Below are 13758 nucleotides of genomic sequence, written 5' to 3'. Positions count from 1 at the left end.
CTGACTTGTCTTGGACAGGGTTACCCAAGCACTTAGACTCTGCCTTCTCCTTACAGTCAGCTGCAGACACAAGTGCAATGAGCCACACAGGAAAGGGATGCCGGGCTGCCATTGCGACAGTGGCTGCAGGGAGCGACAGGACTGCTGCTGGGACTATGAGGACACCTGCGTGGAGCCAAGTATGTTCCCCAACAGGCAGTGCTCACTGGTTGCCATTATATTTTGGACTTGTTTTTTTTCATGGGATAGTCATAGGAAAGGAATAAATTCTTGTATTTACATAGATATACAGAAGTTATTTCACATTCTGTCAGGGAGGGAAGGACATGTCAGTGTTGAGCTGCTTCTGAAATCAAATGGCTCTAGAGGGCCATGACTTGGTGGCCTGGCAGGACACAAAATCTTCCTGTGTCTTTCTCAAATCAAATCCCTGTATTTTTGTCCCCAGTGGATAACCAAAGGATTTGCAGTGCATATTTCCTGCCTCAGGTAAAGCTACGGATGACTGTAAGGAGTTTATCTTTGACCAGGGCACCTCTTGCACTTTTGAAAATGCACGGGTGTTTCCTGGTGAGGTGCGGTCTCCAGCCTCATACAGTGCTTGATGGAGGCTCGGTGCTGGAGGAGTGCACTCATCTTCCAAGGGACTGGCCTACCTCCCCACTGAGGCCAGACTTCTCTTCACTTACTCTTTCTGCTTTCCTAGCAGCTGCTTGGATGTTTTGTCATCCTTATTGCTTCTTCTGCCCACTTCAGCCAAAAACATCTGTTCTTGCCGTCTGCTGGGACTTGTGTGCAAGAGCTGGAAATGGACCCATTTCCTTCTCTTTGTTTTGTGTAGGAGAAATATGGGTTTAATTATTTTTTTTGGTCTTCCTGGAAGGGTGGAAGGCATTGAAGAAGGTGACTTGGGGAACCTTTGTAAAATGAATTATTCTATGACTCAGTGTTACCATTCAATGGCTGCAGAAATAAGCTTTATGTGTTAAATGAAATCTTGAGTTTTCTTTTCAGAAAAAAAATTCTAAAGCAGCTCAAGCAGGACATGTACATTATAGTTTAACAAAAACTTTTTTGTTTTCTTTGCCTGTTTGTGGGATTTCCACATAAAGGAGTTTACATAAGGTTCTGTGAAATGAATCATAATATTTTCCTTCCAATTTTGAGCCCGATCTTGGAGTTGCACTAATTTCCGGTGTGGTGAGACACGGATACCTGGAAGTTACTGTTCCTGTTCTGATGACTGCTTGCAGGAAAAAGACTGCTGTGTAAACTACAACAGCATTTGCAAAGGTAAATATAAAGTCAAAAAGATTTATGTATAAATAGTCCTGTGAAATAAATACATAGGCAAACATCGCAAATATAAAGGTGGATGCATTTGTTTCTCAAGATTAGAGTCCTACAGTGACATTCTGGAAAATTAAAATACTTTGAAATGAAGCTTTTGGTATTTTTGACTGGGAAAAAGTTGCTGAAGAACAATGTGAATGTGTGTCAATCATAAAAAAGACAAAATATTTTGAATATTGCCGTAGTATACCAAATGAGATGGTTCAGGCTTGTTTCTTTTTATTAAAAATAGGTGGAGACATGTTTTCTGTTTTAAATTTCATACAATCCAAAGTACACATTGTAGTCTCTAAAATCTCCCATCCTTTTTATTAGCAATTAATTTTCAGATTGGGTTTCTTATTTTTTACTTATTTCTGAACATCTTTGTTCATGCCTGATTGTTTCATACAGGCTCCAGCTAAACACAAGGAATAGCATATTATAGGAACGATACCTGAGGAGTATACTGGTGGCGTAAAACAGAGTATTTGTTATCAGAATTCCTTTATATTGTGAGGTGGCAGATATTTCAGGCGACTTTTGTAAAATTATATTTGTCACTTAAATGCAAATTAGGCTAAACTGTCATCGTGATTTATTCTCCATTTTATTTGTTTGCTTGTCTGTGTAATATGTGCGTTGTTCTTAACTTACAATTGTAAGCATTAGCCCTTTCAGGGTTTGAGGGCAAACCTATTAGAGGTTGCAATAAATGATTTCAAAAGGCATCTTTAGCCCTACATTTCTATAATTTCATACTGGAGCAGAAAAAAATACCAGGAAGAGCTCTAAAAAGATCAACCTGGAAACTTCTTTGTTGTTTGTATGTTGGGTTTAATGCAAACTCTGTATTTTCTGTTGTTCTACTAGGTGAAATTGCTTGGGTAGAAGAACCATGTGTACCACTTGAAACTCCTCAGTGTCCAGCTGGGTAGGATAAAATAATTTTGTCTTCTTAGCAAATAAAATCATTGTGATGGTGAGAATTACTCCAATGGCCTGAAGAAGGTCTTTGTGAGATTTTCATATTTACTGAGAATAAGGTTGCTGCCTTCAGGAATATTCAGTAGAAGTAGTTTGTGGCTAGCAATGATTTTTCTTACTAAAAACTTTGTCATTTTGTTGCACATGCATTTATCATTTACAGTTTAGAGCAAAGTACGGAAGTCCAAATCCAGATTGAAAGTCAGTTTGCAAAGACCTGGAAAACTTGTTAAAGTTATCTTGAGTTCACGTATAGCAAATTGTTCATAGTCCATTTTATGTTACTATATTGTATCTGTGATAATTCAGATAAAACACCTTATGCAATGCAAGCTGTAATAACTGTTAGAATCTGTGACTGCAGTTCCTTATCTAGGTAACAGCATTTTTTTTTTTTTTTTTTCTTAAATTTTTTTTGCTCCATTTAATTTCAGATTTAGATCAGGAACAGTTTTATGCAAACTGTTCTTATGCAAAGTATTGGTACCACTGTAGTTCTGTGTTTTGGAAAGACCATTGAATAAGAAGCAAGCTGTATAGTCATTACTCAAAGTATTACTCCAAAAAATAGTTTGGAGTCAGTTGCCAGTAACCGCATTTTATCAATAATTTTCTCCCCCAGTATTTCCAGGCTTATTTAGTGCACCATCCCTATAAATTAAAAATAGTTGGGGTTTTAATGTTTCTTTATATGTTTCTAAGGAGTCTATGGAATATATAATGACAGTTAACAAAAAGACTGAATTTGCAGCACTAGATGACTTGATCCTACTGACGCTGTCAGTTTGTGTTATGAAAAAAGTTGCTATATAACCAGCGCTTCGGAACTGCTAATGAATTTTTCCTAATAGCAGTCCTTTCAGGTTGGTGAAGAGAAAACGTGTTTAATAACTTTGAAGTTTAGTTTCACAGCTAGCACCTCCTAGTTAGAATTTTTATAACAAGAATTTAAACACTGTTCTAGAGATCAGCTGCTTTTGTGCCTGTTTTGTCATACCTACTGTATGAAGTCAGATCTGAGGCTTTTATTCTTGTTTCTTTTCATAAAGTCTTACCCTAAGTGTATTAGCAGCTGCTGCATTCCTTTTGTAGCTTTGAGTTCAATTTGTTGGGGGCCTTGAGGTGAAGAAATATTCTCCAGTTCCATGAGAGCTGGGAAACTTGAAAGATGTAATCCACGAAGAACATGGACTGCTTAGTGATGTCTTCATAAAGGGAATGTGGTAGAGTAAGGTGTTAGCTCAAACCTGGCATTGCAAAGAGATTATGTTTCTCAGCACTGAGGCTAATTGACCCTAACTGCTTGCTGGGTGACTGCAGTGTTTTTACAGTCTTTGTGCAGCTGTCCTAGAAGATTTTTTAAGATGCATTAAGGGACAAGAGACAAAATTCAATCCATTACTATGTACAGGGGTACTTTAGCTGTTCTATACTCTGGATTTGTACTGGGAGGCTAGTCTGCTGCATTTGTATTTATTTGTATTTGTAATTAAATATTTGTAAGTTAAAGATTAACAAAACCTAATTTCTTTTTCTGCTTTCTGTATGTATTGACTAGCTTGGTTTTATTCCACCAGGTGGTTTTTGTTTGTTTGTTTGTTTTGCTTTCATTTTGTTTTGTTTTTCAGGAGGATTACATATTTGCTTTCAAAATTGAACTGTGTTTATCGCTCCCTGTAATGTTAATTTTGAGAAGTACATGTAAATTCAGGATCCTGCTTTTAACAATAGAATCTATATTGTTAAAGATCTCAACAAGTCACAAACACTCCAAACTCCTTTACAATGACAAACTCATATTTTCTTGTAGGTTTGATCTTCCACCACTTATCCTTTTTTCAATGGATGGGTTTAGAGCAGAATACTTGCAAACATGGAGTTCTTTGCTGCCAAATATTGAAAAACTCAGTAAGTTACCAAGAGCGCTTTGCCTGTTTTCTTTAGAAATCTGCATGCAACCTCTCCAGTCCATTTTACTGCTGTCATGCATATGTGTTGCTTATCGATAAGAAAATCACAAATCAGGTCTCCCTCATCAGTTGAGTATTTTCATTATTATATGTTCTATAGTAATTCTTACATTTGAGTGCACAGCACATGTGGGGTTTTTTTGTACAAGGCTTTTAATGCTGATCAGCAGTTTTTAATTAAATAAATGGTTTGAAATAATACTTTCAGATCCAGTTTAAGACTGGGAAAAAAGTTTCAGAGAAGGATTTCCTGCGTTCTCTGTACTTCATTGAAAAATTCTAGCTGATGAAATCATCATTAACGTATAATACAAAGAGAAAATTTGTTGGGTTATTGGGGAATTTTCCTCAAAGATGCACTTTTTCAAGTCAGGTATTTTAAGATGTTAAAGCGAACCTGCATATTTAAAAGTATGCCAGTGAATATTATTATATTAGACTTAAATACAATGTAATTTATGTATTGGTATAATTTAATATATTGAAATTATTGCAGCAAGGTTCAAGTAACTGCTTCCCAGTATTTCTTAATATTGGGAGAAAGAGGAAACTGAAGGCCTTTATCTTGTGCTGTAAAGGGCTCTAAAAAATGAGACTCATTATTGCACCCTTCATTAAAATTTCCTGAGTATTTTAGATGTCAGGCCTCAAGATATTTTGTATCTGGACAAGATGTCTGCTTATTTATTAATTTCTTCTCAGCAACAATAGTTCTAAATTGACAGTGTTTGTGTCTGTTCTGAATATATCATATTCTATTTCCATCGTGATCATTTAAAAACTTCACATGGATGTTACAAAGTACTACATTTTACTGAATGGTTTGTGGATAATGAGGTTATCCAGAAGTTTAAACTTAAAGCACTGTGCAACCCTGACTTCGTGTGCAAGTATTTTATTCTTTGATGTCACTGTGACTTTGGAAAGAACTTTGGAAAAAATCATGCATGCAGAAGTCAGTGCTCAGTCTTTTGAAACAGATGAAAAGAAAATGCCAAACTGACAAAAGGTATGAAAATCATGCCATGTGTATTTTCCACAAATCCTTTCACATAAGAACAGATCTAATTCAGTATATTTGTGATCAATTTTAACAATTTCTTATGCACATTCATGCTTATGCTTCTCAGAAATCTACAGTGGAAAGGAAATGGAAATTCTTTGCAAAAGAAAAAATGTAACTGATTTGTAGCATAAAATGTTTCCATGCTATTAACTCTATTAACCTAGGATTTTCAGTAGAGCTAATCAAGCTAATTGTTATAGAATACCTACACTATGAATGTAGCTCTTTCAGTGTTCAAGAGAAATCCATGAAAAATTACGGTCATTTTCTCATGTACTTGTCATTATTCAGCCCTTCTTTAAACACTCTTTAAATTTTTTTTTTTTTCCTGTACCACACTGGAACAGTTTTGTTGAATAATTTCAGGCTTTCATTGCTTAGTTGGGATGGTTTAGTTAAAATACATTTCTGTTCTTTGCCTGAAACATTGTGCAAAGAAAAAATTGTTTTTGAGTGTGAACCAAATAATCATATGACTACTGCTTAATACAGAACTGTTTCTCCACATCAGTTAGATTTAAAAATGACATTAAGGCATCTTCCAGTCTTCACACCTTTGTTTTGTGGGTAAATAACTTGGATGCTATGGTGGATTTAGATATTACAGATATTCAGGCATGGTAGGTGCCTTAAATTGCTGAAAAATGCACTATGTTTGGAGCTAATATAGGACGCCTAGGTTGAGATTCAATCCAGAGCAGGACACCTGCATTTAGATGTGTTCTTGGAGGTAGGTGTCTGCATGTGAGATGTCTGCATGCTCAGTGTAGTCAGTTCGTTTATAGTTAGTATGGTCTGTACAGCACAGTGCAAGAGCGAAGAGAGCAAGTCAGCTCAACCAACAGACAGGGTGCCACAGGACAAATTGTTGCCTTAACCTCTGTTTCTAGTATTCTTCAGAGTGCTGTGGCATATCCCAGATGGCCTTTAGCAGCTGTGACAGAAGAACACAGATCTCCCAGTGTTCTTGCATCAAAACTGCCAACTTTCATGCAGATATGTTGGATATCAGAGGATATCTTGAATGGTACTGGACTCCAGTGCTAAGGCAACTGAGTCCTTTCTGTAAATCTGGTCACCAGACAGCTCTTCAGAATATCTTGCCTGGGCTGACCTCAGGCTGCAGTCTCATTGAGTAAATGTGTATGTCTAATGCCATTTTGGATCTCAGAAGTATCTGAGACACTCATTTGCGTTGGCAGACAGGATGTAGAAGCAGCATCTGAATGCCAGGCAGGATCATTAAAGCTGTCTCAAATGGCCCTTGGCATCTAGGCTTCAGGCAGCTGTATTGAGTGTCCAGGATCTATTGACTGCAATGGGGTGGTAAGCCTATCTCACGAGAAGACACCAAAATGTCTGCATCTTAATTTGAAGTCCCATTTCTCTTCTAATCCCACAGTGACTGATTCTTTTTTGTTTGTTTTTAGGACTGTTATTTTTCAATTAAAAAAATGTAAACAAATTTATATTAACTCCATGATCTGTTGCAGAAACATGTGGCACACATTCAAAATACATGAGAGCTGTTTACCCCACAAAAACTTTTCCAAACCACTATACTATTGTCACAGTAAGTGAGAATTTGCTATTTTTCATTTTCACTCTCTGGGTGACATAGGAAGGCTTTTTGGTGCCAATCTTTTTGTGGGACGTGGGGAAGCTATAGGGGCAAAAGAGACAGATGCTGAGATAGTACATGCAGGCATGATTTATGTGTCTATATATGTAAGCTATCTGCTTCTGGCCTGTGAACCAGTTGTTCCTGCTCTTTGTCAGTCAAACTGGGTATGGGTGAGCATGGATGAGGACACAGACATTTGGTAAGAGTGGGTGTTTGGGTTTGGCAGCTGATATGCAGCCACATGACATATATGGTGCCTAATCTATAGCACATCAGGTTTAAATTGGGCTGGGGAGAAAACAGGGAAACTCAAGGAAACTTGAAAAGGATTCTGAATTCATTGGCAGGAGGAGTATGATGATCTATGTGAGTAAGGAAAACATGTTCTGCTACTGTGGTAAAACAGGTCTAAAAATAGTTGCAACACTGCAGCGGTGTGCATTGCAACATACTTCAGGTTCCACTTGATTTCAAGATTCAGCATTTTTTTTTTTTTTGTTTATTTTCATTTTTCAGGGATTGTACCCAGAATCTCATGGTATTATTGACAACAACATGTATGATGTAGACTTGAACAAGCATTTCTCACTTTCGTCGACAGAAAAATTCAACCCTTCATGGTGGAAAGGGCAGCCAGTAGGTTTATTCCTTGTCACAGTATTCCTTTATGTCTAGAGTGCCTCGTGTGCCATGTAATAAAGCAAAATGAGAATAAAATGCAAAGCTATGTGATATATTTGCTGTATGTGCTAATTGTCCTGTGGGCTTCATATTATAGGCTGCTTACAAAACAGGTTGCTATCTGCTTATCTTATGAAAGTGAAAGAAATCTTAAAATGTTAATGCCAAGACTTAACAATTTCACTTAATGTGGCAGTAGTAAAAAAGACTTAAATATTTTGGATAGTATTGCAGTGGATCTCTTGCCATAGGAAGCTCCAGTAAATTTTGGATATGGTTTTATTGTGGGGTATTTTTTTTGTTTGTCTTTTCACAACTAGCTACAAACTGAAATCTGAGAATCTACTTCCAAGTTATATTCATTTATGAATACATATACAGAGTCCAGGGATACGAAAGCAAGGAAGAGAATAGCAAAGAGCTGAATTTCCAGCAAAATTAACACATATATCAACATATGGCACATTTCATAATAAAACCCCCACCCGGATTGTACCTATGGTTATTATCTTAATATTATGTATTTACTGGAAATATCAAGCTACTATTTATATATTTATTTACATGTATGTGTATTTGCGTATGTGTGTATATATATGTATATATGACTATCTTAGGACATTGACCACCTCTCTAGGAAGCCTGTTTCAGTGCCTGACCACCCTCTCTGTAAAGAAATGTTTCCTAATGTAAATTCTGAACATTCTTGATCAAGCTTTGAACCATTCTTCCACTGACATTTGTCATAGGAGAAAAGAACTTGTTGCCAATTTTGGAAATACTTATGATTTTTTTCCTACATTGAAAATATCCAAGGAATGGCAACATTCTGGCTTCCATACTGCTAATTTTTCTTCAGAATATATATGTTAAACAATCTTCAAATCAGATATGGTCATTAAGCAACTGTGTGTTGTGTGAAAGAAGAAAGAGACATGCATGCTTGCAGCCTGTATTTCTGATCCAATTATGTATTTTTACTTTGGTGATCTGAGGACTTCCAGTGGTGTAAATGCCATAAAATCATTTATTTGTATCTTTACCTATAGGTTTGGCTGACAGCAATGTACCAAAATTTGAAAGCAGGTACCTTCTTTTGGCCAGGTTCTGATGTTCCAATTAATGGAACATACCCCACCTTCTACAATGAATACAATGAGTAAGTGTTTAAAGAACTTGTAGTAAATTCCTGTAAATTACTCCAAAAATCCAAATTGCCTTATAACAGTTGAAGGAAATTAAGTGTAAGATTTTTAAACAACAGTTTGAGAGGTAGGTGCCTTTTCACCTCCTTCTGGTTTATTTAACCATGAGCATATGGTTATAAATAAACCATATTTAACCTGTAACTACCAATACTAGTTGAAATATTCAAAACCATTTAGGGAATTCACAATGAGAAAGTGAAAGGGTACTGTATATTCTCTCCTCGACAGTTTTGAAAGTTTCAGCCAACTGCAATCCCATGATCTCCCACTAGGAAAATATCCTGTAACTGATTAGTAGCCACTGCTGAGCTCTGCCATTGATTACCATATTTCCACACATAAAATCTTCACATACTATCTAGCCCTTTAAAAATAGTTGTACTTGAGAATAAGCTTTCAGAGAACTTCTACCATAAGACAGTGAACACAAACTTGGAAGTCACAGCACGAGGCTGTAGGAAGCAGAAACTAATTTAAGAGAGGATGCTGGATAAGGAAGTTGCTGAAAGAAGATGTGCTCTAGATCAATCTCCTCTGGTCTTGTTTGTGTGTGATAATGTGTAGACTGCTGCTGAAAGATAGTTCTGTATGTTTTGTCTAGTTAATTCACAGGCTATGAAGGTGAAAATATAGCAATTATTTTCATTGTATATATATTTTTTTAATATGGAAGACTGATATTAATAAATTATTTATAAATTTTCATGTCGATTTCAGTAAATCTCCCATGATTCTGCACATTTACAAAGATAATCTAAAGCAAGTATATAAGGCTCTGTAGATAACAAAGGTTTTGCAGTGATATGCATTTAGTATAACAGCTGAGTACTGTAGGTAACTGACATAAATTTTGCGCATGACTCTGGGAGAAAGCAAAGCTATTAATGGGTGACTTACTTCATAGGAGGAAAACCAGGACCTCAGAAAGATTTTGCTGGGCACATACTTGGATTTAAAGTATGAAAGTCCAAGGTTTATACGTGCTGTAAAGAATAAAAATTATTCTGACTTGTACTTCAAGCTTATGTCCTGAACTTTAAATCTCTTTTTTCATACATATAATTATAAATATATGGGTAATCCCACCTACATCATATGTTTGGGTTTGCTAAATCTGGATCTGTCTAATTTAGCATTAAAAGGGAGTTATATTAAATATTAAAATAAGAATAATAAACCTGATTGCTTGTAACTTGTTAAGATGCATCATTCTTGAAATCCGTATCTGTGACTTTACTACATGACTAAAGGGTGGAGGCTTTCTCTATATCCTGGAATTATCAGAAAAGCCTTGTTAACATACTTTTGGGTTTTTTCATAATTTCTTTTTTCTTTCAGTTCAGTTACATATGAGCAGAGAATTTCAGGAATATTGAAATGGCTTGATTACACCAAATCTGAGAGGTAACAGTAATATCTATCTGATTTGTGAAACTATAGGTTAGAAAGATTTTAATGCTTAGCAATTGAAATTTCTATTGGTGTATGTGAAACATATAATCTTCTGCAGATAATTTGCTGAACTTAAGCCTGCTGTACAAGTACAGCTAGTCATTTAAAGGATAAGATTGTAGATACTAAAGATGAAAAAGTGAACATACATCTGAATGGAATGTACTGTAATTTTTCTTTTATTGTTGTGTCTTTTTCCTTGGTGCATGACCTAGAGGAAACATGAGACATGCAGTGTCTAGTCTAAGTGTATGGGTGAAAGATCTTATATGGAAGATATTGCACAAGAAAGGTTACATATCTGAAAGTAATTGCAGACAGTAATTCAGGATGAAAAGTAGATGTCTACTGATTGTGGTGCTCGACTTTGTGACATGTAACTAAGTGCAATCTTTTATATGATAACTTGTTAAAAAGTTCCTAACATATTTGTGGTTAGGACATGCTCTCTAGAGCCTCACTGCTTAATCAGCAAGAGATCCTTCAGGCAGTATCTCAAAGAAACAGCTTGCTTTGCTGTTTGAGATCTTAAAGTTTATCTGAGTGATTTCTGAATGCCAATTAAAGATACTGGATACTGTTTCTGAAATTATAATTTCAAATAGTCGAAGCTGATTAATTACAAAACTCAGAGGAAGCTGAATAATTATGTTTGCTGCATGGACTTTCATTAAGGTTTAAAGAAGTTATTTATAATTCCACTTCAAGTTTCTTTTTTTTTTTTTTTTTTTTTTTTATGAATGTTCTTTTATTGCTGTCTCCAAATTCTCCTAATATTCCATTCTTATTTATTTCTAACTTGAGGCCTGATTTCTACACTTTGTATATTGAAGAACCAGATTCTTCTGGACATTCATTTGGACCAGTTAGTGGTGGTGTAAGTATTTTTTTGTGTTTTTCTATATCACACTAAAAATGGTGTTGTACTATGAATTTAAGCAACTGTAAATCTGCTCCTGTAAATCAACTAGTGAAGAACCATCCTCTGTGAATGGCTGCAGGGCAGGTAGTACCGGATTTCTCCCACATCATTTCAGTGGTGATCAGTGGTTTTCTGTAGGAAGTTTAAAGGGACTATATATGAGAGAAGGGCACCATGCCTTCTTGGGTGCTACAATGGTCTTATAGATAATATGTGTGTGTAAATATTTTTTGAACACTTCTTAATGTTAATAAAATGTTAGTATTCATACTAAAAAAAAATTATTTAATGTCATAAATCTGATATTTTAATATAAATTTGGGAATGAGGAACAAATTTGATCTGAATGTGTTATTTTTTTTTTTAATAAACGTATTGTAAAGCTCAATTTTTCTAAGGTAATGGAAAAAAAATAATTGTGAGTCTTTTTTAAGTCACGTATTCTGTGGTAGAACAATGGAATTCTGCACAAAATTAACGGTGGTGGAAAAAGAAAAGAAGAAGTAATGTTAAGAACCTGAAAACTGACAGAAAAGATAACTTTTTAAACTTTGATGATTACACTTAAGTGAGAACTTGAAATCAGAAACAAAAATTCTAACAAAACTGGGTTATCGCACAGGTACTGAAAGCCCTGCATCTAGCAGATCAAGCACTGGGGATGCTAATGGAAGGACTCAAACAAAGAAACCTGCACAAATGTGTAAACCTCATTGTTTTAGCTGATCATGGTAATGTATATAGTTATTTTTTCAATCTAAATTTTACTGAGACATTGTTTTATTCATCTGTGTAATATGTGTCCTTACTAGTTCTGATATATTTTGTAATTCACTGTATGTTCCTTGCCATATATTGCATATAAAAAATAGCTGTTTCTATATTATCCTTCAGGGATGGAGTCGACTTACTGCACACAGTTAGAATATATGACTAATTACTTTGAACAGATTAATTTCTACATATATGCTGGGCCCGCATCTCGCATTCGAGCAAGAAATGTTCCGGAGGACTATTATACTTGTAAGTGTGGATCAGTCCTGGGACTGCAGAATCAATATAACAGGAACTAAATAAATAAATAGGGAAAAATGGATAATCAGTAGTAATTACCAGAGTGAACAGCTTTCTGTTCACTGAACCTGGCTTAAACATCCATGGAAGTTTTTTTTAAGTTTTTGTTTGACTGTTTTCAAGAATGACCCCTTTAGTTGAAATTGAAGGTTAGAAAATCTTGTTGCAGACTCTGATTTGCATTTTCTTGGCATGTGGAAAGATGAAGTAAAGATCGTTCCATTGTTTTGACCTGGAAGTTGAGGTCTTTCGTAAGTGCATTGCTCTTCAGAGATTTCTTGTGCAACATTGGCAGATTCAGTCTTTTTCAAGCGATGACTATTTCTAACTATGTTATGGAATCTGAATCTTAGCACATTGGGATCTAAGCCTTGGTTAGGCCCTTTAGCTAGTATTACAAAAGAACACAAAATTGAAACCATGTGAGCTGACTGTGACTTGGAATCGATATTGTGCTACCAGACTGGAAAAAAAAAATCCCCAGACATTCTGTATGCAGGAAAAGAAGGAAAGAGGTAAAACCACGGAATTGCTCTATTTAGTGAGTTTCTAGAATTCATAAAGTATTCTAAAATGCATAACTCTTTCAGATCTCAGATAAAAGCTGGGATCCCATTGTACTTCTTTTTAATCTTTTCTAATTGTATTTATATTTGTAGGCACAATATTTATACAATATGAAGCAGGCTTTCCTTGGTTTAAGTAAAAGTCTAAGACAAGAGCAATGAGCAGAAGAGAGAAAAATGATGGGTTTTATGTGTCTTAATCTCAATGTAATTGTTGACTCCTTTCCTCTAATGGTCTTCCTATTTCTGAAGGAATTTTCCTTCTGTAAGGTGCTCAGATTTGTTTTTTAGACAGCTAATGTCAAAAGGTTAAAATCAGTCTTTGAAATTGTGGAAGGTGAAAATACTAAGATATATTGAACTTTTCTCTGTGACTGCTGCTGGAAGCATAAGACAAGTGCTCCAGGTCCAGTTCAGTGTAAAAACGGTTACACTTCAAACAGAGGTTATGTGGGAGAAGAAAATCTGGTTCTAATGGTGTGTCAGCTTTAGGTGTAGGCAGTCATCACTCTGGCAGTTTTCTACAGTCTGTCTTGATGTGCCCAAAGTACTAGGTTCTTTCACAGGCTACCACACTTACAGACAGTTACCCTTGGAAATGTAACAGTTCTACCGATAGAATTTTATGGCTACCATAATCTTTATAGGCTAATGAAGAAATTCAATTCTACAGACAAAAAGCATGTTAGAATTTTTCTTATGCTTCGAACCTTCAGCTGTTTGAATGTATGGTAACTTATCTTTTCTTTTTCAACAGTTGACTCAGAAGGAATTGTTAAAAACCTCACAGTGAGTAAATATTTTCATATTTTTTCCTCATAGTTCCTCTTAAGAATCTGATCAAAAAGCACAGTTCATGAAAAACTGAGACTACAG

The 13758-nt window shown here is 35.5% G+C and overlaps 1 protein-coding gene across 2 annotated transcripts in view; it reads left to right on the top strand.

Moving 5' to 3' along the window:
• The window catches only part of ENPP3 (ectonucleotide pyrophosphatase/phosphodiesterase 3), a 37690-nt gene that overhangs the window by 5948 nt on the left and 17984 nt on the right, over window positions 1-13758 (top strand). Inside the window, exons 3-14 of one of the 2 annotated variants that reach the window (XM_080616150.1) lie at window positions 57-179; window positions 1168-1293; window positions 2206-2266; window positions 4130-4227; window positions 6849-6928; window positions 7496-7615; window positions 8710-8819; window positions 10207-10272; window positions 11125-11197; window positions 11865-11973; window positions 12137-12265; window positions 13640-13671. In XM_080616150.1, the coding sequence (XP_080472276.1) occupies window positions 57-179; window positions 1168-1293; window positions 2206-2266; window positions 4130-4227; window positions 6849-6928; window positions 7496-7615; window positions 8710-8819; window positions 10207-10272; window positions 11125-11197; window positions 11865-11973; window positions 12137-12265; window positions 13640-13671 (1127 nt within the window). The remainder of the gene's footprint in view (window positions 1-56; window positions 180-1167; window positions 1294-2205; window positions 2267-4129; window positions 4228-6848; window positions 6929-7495; window positions 7616-8709; window positions 8820-10206; window positions 10273-11124; window positions 11198-11864; window positions 11974-12136; window positions 12266-13639; window positions 13672-13758) is intronic. The other variant, XM_080616151.1, reaches the window with a different exon arrangement.

This window comes from Psittacula echo (genome assembly GCF_963264785.1).
Source record: "Psittacula echo genome assembly, chromosome: 4".
Classification (NCBI taxonomy): domain Eukaryota; kingdom Metazoa; phylum Chordata; class Aves; order Psittaciformes; family Psittacidae; genus Psittacula; species Psittacula echo.
Note: the sequence above shows the minus strand (reverse complement) of the source record. Positions and strands in the feature narration are given on the sequence as shown.